At 33.3% G+C, this 7,656-nt stretch overlaps 1 protein-coding gene across 3 annotated transcripts; it reads left to right on the top strand.

The window, feature by feature from the left end:
• The first annotated feature begins 361 nt into the window (after positions 1-361).
• Positions 362-4,819, top strand: LOC149555075 (protein HOTHEAD-like). 3 transcript variants are annotated; one of them, XM_089829106.1, is made up of 4 exons: positions 362-621; positions 2,282-2,905; positions 3,648-4,470; positions 4,568-4,819. In XM_089829106.1, the coding sequence occupies exons 1-4, from the start codon at positions 531-533 to the stop codon at positions 4,608-4,610; spliced, it is 1,581 nt and encodes a 526-aa protein (XP_089685232.1). In that variant the 5' UTR covers positions 362-530; the 3' UTR covers positions 4,611-4,819. The 3 variants fall into 3 exon arrangements, with proteins under 3 accessions (XP_089685232.1, XP_089685231.1, XP_089685229.1); XM_089829105.1 differs by having other exon boundaries at positions 2,279-2,905; XM_089829103.1 differs by having other exon boundaries at positions 2,255-2,905.
• Positions 4,820-7,656: the final 2,837 nt, after the last annotated feature.

Here is a 7,656-nt window from a genome sequence, read left to right as displayed (position 1 = left end):
TGACAAAATAATACTCTCATTTAATTGGTGTTGGCCACAAAATGCAACGAAAAAACAAACAAACAAAAAGTCAAACATGATTCTTTTTCAGATTCAAAAAATACAGTTAAATTTTCTCAAAAATTTGTTCTTTTTCAATCACAGCAGATCAAATGCTGAAAATTTCAAAAGAAATCATTATATTTTCATTTTTTTAAATTTAATCAATGATACAATTTGAAGAAAGGAAGCTGTTAAAACGGTCATATGGCCATGTCCATCTGTTACAAGAAAGTAGTGCACGTTTTATAATATATTATTTTATTTAACTTTTTTAATAGACAAGAGAAAAGCTGTTCAACATTTTTCTGAAAAATGATCAATCATTATTCGCAGGTCAATTGTGCACCTAATCTTCTGGATAGGTAATGCAGTCAAATATGCATCATCCTTGCATTTCATCTGTAAAATAATTGCATCCAATACAACTTCTTCACAAAATACTTATCTCAGCTTCATATCTAGAAAAGGAATTAGATTGGTTAGTCAGTATGGAGATTGTGTTCTTTGCGATTTCATGCCTGCTGTTGTTTACAAATCGCCACCGAAAATCCTGTTCAGAAGCGGCAACATCTGATCTGGGTCTGTACAATTTTTTAAACTTTTGGTTAAACTCAATAGTTTTCATAGAGACGTTCATATAGTGTTGTTTCTTAGCCAAGAAATAGTTTGCGCCATTGATATGCAATGCTTTGTTCTTAATTTTTTCATAATACCCATATCCATTCACGACAGCAGACGTTGAAGAGGCAGAACAACTTATCCAGTCAAATATTCTATACCTAATCTGCTGGGTAGATAATATAGTCAAGTATCCTTCTTACAATGTGCAATTTTATTTCTGGATTCTATTATATAAGTTTTTTTAAATATCAACGTTTCAGATCACATTCTATAATCCATCTTCAGAATGAGAGAATGTAAGAATAAAAATTATCCATAATTTTTACTCTTTCATTCTAACAATGATCTATATTTTTTATTCTTGTATTTTGTCATTCTGATATATTGATACTTAAAAAACTTACACAATCAAATATAGAAATATTGATACTAAAAAAACTTACATAATCAAATATAGAAATAAAATTACACATTTCAAATAAATTGTAGAAACCTGATAATGTTAATCTTCCTTACATCTCATCTGTAGAAAACTGCATCCAATACACTGCTTCACAAAATATTTATCTCAGCTTCAAATCTGGAAGAGGAATTAGATAGTTTATTGAGTATGGGGAAAATGTTCTTTGTTTTTCATGCTTCCTGCTGTTTACAAATCACCACCATCAATTCTGTTCAGAAGTAGCAATATCTACTCTATGTCAGTACAAACTTTTAAAGTTTTCTCTGAAATCAGTAGTTTACTAAGGAAATTTTCACAAACTTTGTCTGAAATAAATAGTTTTCAAGAGAGCTTCATGTACAGTTGTCTTTTTCCCAGGCATAGTTTGGCACACTAATATGTAATGTTTTTTTCTTGATATTTACGGAAGACCCATTGATATGCAATGCTCTGTCCTTGATGTTTGCAGAATACCCAGTGATATGTAAAGATCTGTTCTGGATGTTTTCACAATACCCATTGATATGTAATGCTCTTTTCTTGATGTTTTCAGAAAATCTAGGTTGCATGGGTATGTGAACCCACACTTCTAGGACATGTACCCACTACTTAAGTCTGGGTACATGTATTTCAAGTGCCAGGTATTCAGTGGAGGGCATTATAGTTAAGAACCTTGGTTAAGATTTCTGATTTTTATTTCAGTTTGACGTAGTCAAGTACTCTGTCCCCTACTTTAAAAAATACCCATACCCATACCATTACGACACCGATACCCCAAGTAGCCCGTCCCATGCAACCTTGTAGAAAACCCAATGATATGTATTTCACACCCAATGATATGTAATGGTCCACTTTTGATGTTTGAAGAATACTAATTGATATGTAATGCATAGGTCTTGCTCCTTTCTTGATGTTTGCAAATACCCATCGATATCTGCTCTTTCTGTTCGTTGAATACCCATTGCTATGTTCTTGATGTTTTTCAGAATATCCTGTGACATATAATTCTTTATTTTTAATTTTTCAGAATACTCATTGATAGAAAACACTCTAGTAGTAAGCTGCAGTTTCTGAAAATGATTGTGTTAGAGTTTTTTTCATCAACATTTCAGATCACAATATGTAACGCTCCATTCTTGATGTTTTCAGAATACCCATATGCATTTTTAACAGCAGATGCTGAGAAGACAGCTGCAAAGACCTATGATTACATTGTGGTTGGAGGCGGTGCAGCAGGGTGTCCCCTGGCAGCAACACTATCACAGCACTACTCTGTCTTGCTATTGGAGAGGGGAGACTCTCCTTATGGAAATCCTGATGTTGAGGACTTCAGAGGATTTTTCAAGTTTTCTGGGGACCCCAAAAATTATCCCTATGTAGCAGAGGGTTTTGTCTCAGAAGATGGGGTTCAGTTGGTAAGGGCCAGAGTTTTAGGAGGTGGGACAGCTATAAATGCTGGATTCTACAGCAGGGCAAGCTCTGAGTATATTCAGAAAATGAAGTGGGATGAGAAGGTTGTGAATGAATCATATGAATGGGTTGAGAAGATGAACGTCTTCAAACCACACAAACTTTCTGCATGGAGTTCTGCTTTCAAGGATGGGCTTGTCCAAGCTGGAGTTGTTCCTTACAATGGATATAGTTTGGATCATTTGGAGGGCACCAAGATTGGTGCCTCAATCTTTGACAACAGTGGAAAGAGACATACTGCTGCTGATCTTCTCCACTATGCAAATCCTCAAAATATTGTTGTTCTTCTAAATGCTACTGCCAGCAGAGTGCTCTTTAATTTGACATCAGGTACACATGCCTCTTTTACTTTCAAAATTCTTTTTCAAATCACTTATATAGTATTTTAATTTTTCCATATTAAAATTAATAAGGGAGATGATCTAATAACTGATTACATTAATTTGACTTCTTCAAAATCTTAGGAAGAAATTTCAAATCGCTCCTATTTTTTCAATAATTTATTTGGCAAGTCCCTTGATTACAACTGAAGTTTCAACCATGTCCTCATATATGATTCTACATTAGTGTGGGTTTTCCCAAATTTTCATAAAGTCCCAAAAAAAAAAGTTAGATATGATTTGTTGCATTTTAGATCTAAGGGATATGTTTCATTCAATTATTGGTAGTCATCATTAACAATAAGACCTTAAAGTCATGTCATTTTCTTATAACTAAAGTTTAAGGTCATGTCCTCAAAAACAATGCTACATTAACATGTTTTTCTCCAAGTGTCTAAAAAGACTCCAAAAAAGTTAGATATGATTTGTTTCTTTTTTAGATCTAAAGAATATGTTGCATTCAATTATTGTTAGTCATCATCAACAATAAAACTTTGAAGTCACCACAATTATGGTGGACATTAAATCAAGAAGTTGTATCAAAATTATTGGAATTCGCTCAACTACTAGCCCCCATTTCTTTTTATGAAATTTTGAACAAGGATAAAACTTCAACTGTTTTCATTGTAAGATCTTTCATCTCTATATATTTGTATATGTATATGTAAAATTGTTGACAATGTATGTTGCAGGAAAGCCTAAGGCTATTGGAGTGGAGTTCACAAGTAGTAGCGACAATATAAAGTATCAAGTATTGCTTAATCAATTGTTAGCCAACAGTGAGGTGATTTTGTCAGCGGGAAGTATAGGTAGTCCTCAAATTCTCCTCTTGAGTGGAATGGGTCCAAAACGACACCTTAAAAAATTAAATATTACTCTTATTTTAAATTTTCCTTTAGTGGGGAAAGAGGTTCAAGATAACCCTAGTGCAAAATTCTTTGTAATATCTCCAAAACCACTTGAATTTTCTAATGTACAAGTAGTGGGCATTCTAGACAATTTACAACTCTACATCCAATCTACTAGCTTTCTGCAACATAACAACACAAATACACAATATTTAGGCTTTGTTGCAAGTAAGGTGGCATTCCCCTTATCAAGGGGTGAACTTCGGCTCAAAACCAAAAATCCTCAAGATAACCCCTATGTTCGTTACAATTATTATTCACACCCCTTTGATTTACAAAAATGTATGTTTTGTGTGAAAGTAATGATTAATCTAAGTATGACATCTTCTATTCAAGAGTTTGCATTTAATGACAATGAACATTCCAAAAGCCTTCAATTCTTTGGGATTCCTCTACCAAAGAATCAAACAAATGATGATGCCTTGGCCAAGTTTTGCAAAGATACATTAGCAACATATTACCATTACCATGGGGGTTGTCAAGTTGGTTTGGTGGTTGACAAAAGATGTCAAGTGAAAGGTGTTGATAATCTAAGAGTTGTGGATACTTCTATTTATAAAGACTCTCCTGGGACTAATCCACAAGCAACTACCATGATGCTCGGAAGGTATTTATGTTTACTAATAATTAATCTACATTGCTTAGCATTCATGATATTCTAATTATTATATTCACAAAATATTTTTATCATGCAACAAATGCAGGTATATGGGAATTTGGATCCTTCAAGAACATATGAACCCTTGAAATCACTCCAAGATCGTGGGAGCATCATTTGTTCATTTATTGTATTTCCTTTTGATGATCATAAAATTGAATAATACCATTAATAATAATGTAACTATAACATATGTCATTTCCATCTTATCAATTATTTCACATGAATATACGTATGTATTGAAGATTGTAGATATGTTAACATTGCATAATACAATAAAATTTAACTTTTGATTAAATGTCCTAGGTTTTATAGCTCAATCACCATATATTTTATAGCATGTAAATGGAGAAATGTTCAATCTTGTACTTAATTTCCTCATTTTATTTTTTTATTTATCTTGTAGGGCGAGATGTCATTTGACCTCTTTTTAAGTGTAAATTATTTGTATTTTCTTAACAATAGATAGATAGATATATTTCTTAATTTTTGTAACCAATTAATATTAAATAGATTGTCAAAAATTATATGTGAAAATAAGAAAGATATTTCAATAAATTTCCTTCAAAGTATGTGTGCATAACTAACCTAAAATGTAACTGTACAATTCAATAATATGGTAAAATTTGTATATCCATCTCATTCCCTATTTAGTTGTCTCTCTTTTAAGATAATATTCAATACATATAAATGACAAAGAAAATGGTATTGTGCAAATTGAGGCTCACTCTCCTAGCTTCTCTCTCTCTCTCTCTCTCTCTCTCTCTCTCTCTCTCTCTCTCTCTCTATATATATATATATATATATATATATATATATATATATATATATCATATCCCTAATCTCTATATCTCTCAATATTTCTATCATCTCTCTCTCTCTCTCTCTCTCTCTCTCTCTCTCTCTCTCTCTCTCTCTCTCTCTCTCATCCCCTCTCTATCCTTCTCCCATCCCTTCTCTCTCTCACTCATTCTCACCACCTCTCTTTCACTCTTTCTATCATATCCCCTAATCTCCCATAATCTCTCTCTCTCTCTCCCTCCCTCCCTCTCCCTCCCTCTCTTTCCCATCTTACCAATTTGGCAATTCTTGCATAGACCCATATCAGGTTTCCTCAAGCTAGGAATACCTCTTAGTCTTTTATCTTTGCTTATCTTAACCAGATTATCAAAGTTTACATGATATTATCTTTTGTGTCATAACTAGCTTTCTTCTTCTTGAGCAATAAAACATGAATTTCACTAAGATCAAGATCAAATAGATTACCTTTTGTTTGTTTGCTAGATCCAACCAGATTTCCTTTTCCATTCAGCAATTTGGCCTTCCCATTCATAAATTTTACCTTGAATCCAATGTTATTCAACTATGCCACACTTAGTAGATTATGCTTTAGTCCTTCAACCCAATAATCATTATCATATATAAGTTCTTTGGTCAAAGAAATACATCATTTTCCTTTTATACAACAAGGTTTATTATTTCCAAATCTTATGGTACCACCATCATAATATTCCATGTGCTCAAACTTTGTTTTATCTCCAGTCATATGATGTGAGTAGCCACTATCAATAATCCATGTATCATTTTTGCTAACATGAGAGATAAGTGTCATCTTATCTCCTTCATCATTAGATTCATCTTTTACAGCAATATATACCATTTCATCTTCACTATTATCAGAATCTTTAGCCATAAAACAAGATTTCTTACCTTTGTCCTTGTAGTTCTTGAATTCCTTCTTGCCTTCGTACTTTTTACTTTTTTTTTCATCCTTGTTTTTTTTGTTTGCACACCTAGCAACAATGTGACCAACTTCTTCACAAGAAAAATAGATTAAAGGAATTGTGCCTTTGTATTTTCCTCTTTATTTGGAATATTTCTTTGCAAGTAGGGCTTCAACAAGTTCAAGATCACTGTCAAAACTTTCTTCAATTTCTCCTTTAGTTCTTGATTGATTGGTATTTGATTTCTTGCTCTTTTCCTTGAGTGAGAGTTTGGCTTCAAATGCAAACTCAATATTTTTGGAACTAGGAACATAGTTATCATAGTTATCCAACTCAAAAGCTATCAATATTCCAACTTGTTAGAATTCTTTAAAATAACTGAGAGGGGGGGGGCTGAATCAGTTATTCAAGGTCCAATGATGTCCAATACAACTTTTTCTACAAATCCTTAATGGCACATAACTGAAATTATCATGCATGCAAAACAACCATGAAAAGTAAACATGCATCACAACATAACACTAAGGATTTGATAACCTAGAAACCCTCCAGGAATAAGAAGGTAAAACTGGAGTGGGGATGATACCCACAAAATAACTGTGCAATTGATTTCAACCACTTTTGATGGTCTACCCTATTAAAGGCCTGCTCTGTTAAAGGCTACAGCACATTGCTAAATGTGACCTTTTTAAAAGATTTAAGAACATTCAACTTGGAATGTCACCCTATTAAAGGATTTACATAGAGCTATTAGGCTCACCCAAGTCCATGGGATTTACAGTCACCTTCTCAAAAGAATCTTTCATCCCTCACTAAGGATCTCCTATCCTCCTCTTGAGGATCTCTTTATCCTTCTTCTGATGATCTCTTTATCCTTCTCTTGAGGCTTATCCACCTAACCTAGCAATGTAGGGTTTCAATATCTAATACAAGGGTAAGAAAGTATTAGAAGGGTTTTGACCTAATACAGATTACAACTTCAACCTTGCAGATTTAAGATCACTTTTTGAGCTCTCTTCTTTGCTTGGCTTTCCTCCTTTGCAGTGCTGACAACTTGTTCATCCTTCAAGATCTGTCTCGTTGAGTTCTTCCACTCGTTATGCCAATGCTCTTATCTAGTCACTCAATCAACTCAAAGTCTTGATGCTTTTTTCTTACTCCTCTTTCCTTCTTCACATGATCACACTTATGACCAATTCCCTCTCTTGCATGCGCACTTGATCTTTTACCTGTAACTCCTTATAAAGAAGTTATGTGATTTCTCACTCAAATCTCCCTTTCAAATTTTAGAGTTTTTCAATGGATTAGGTAGGATACAATGTATCTATCCCATTTCTTGTTTCTATCTAGAAACTTCATGATAAATCCATTAGCATTCACCAAAAATGTTATACATAGTGTTTTGCGCCAC

This window comes from Cupressus sempervirens, chromosome 5 (assembly GCF_028749045.1).
Source record: "Cupressus sempervirens isolate cs-2001-9-10 chromosome 5, ASM2874904v1, whole genome shotgun sequence".
NCBI lineage: Eukaryota > Viridiplantae > Streptophyta > Pinopsida > Cupressales > Cupressaceae > Cupressus > Cupressus sempervirens.
This window is presented reverse-complemented; position numbering and strand designations above follow the sequence as displayed.

Excerpts from the sequence above, each read along its gene's own strand:
- LOC149555075 (XM_089829103.1), top strand. The coding sequence starts at position 531 with ATGGAGATTGTGTTCTTTGCGATTTCATGCCTGCTGTTGTTTACAAAT. Across the intron at positions 622-2,254 it reads AGCGGCAACATCTGATCTGG|AATACCCATATGCATTTTTA; the intron begins GTCTGTACAATT and ends TGATGTTTTCAG. Across the intron at positions 4,471-4,567 it reads ACTACCATGATGCTCGGAAG|GTATATGGGAATTTGGATCC; the intron begins GTATTTATGTTT and ends CAACAAATGCAG.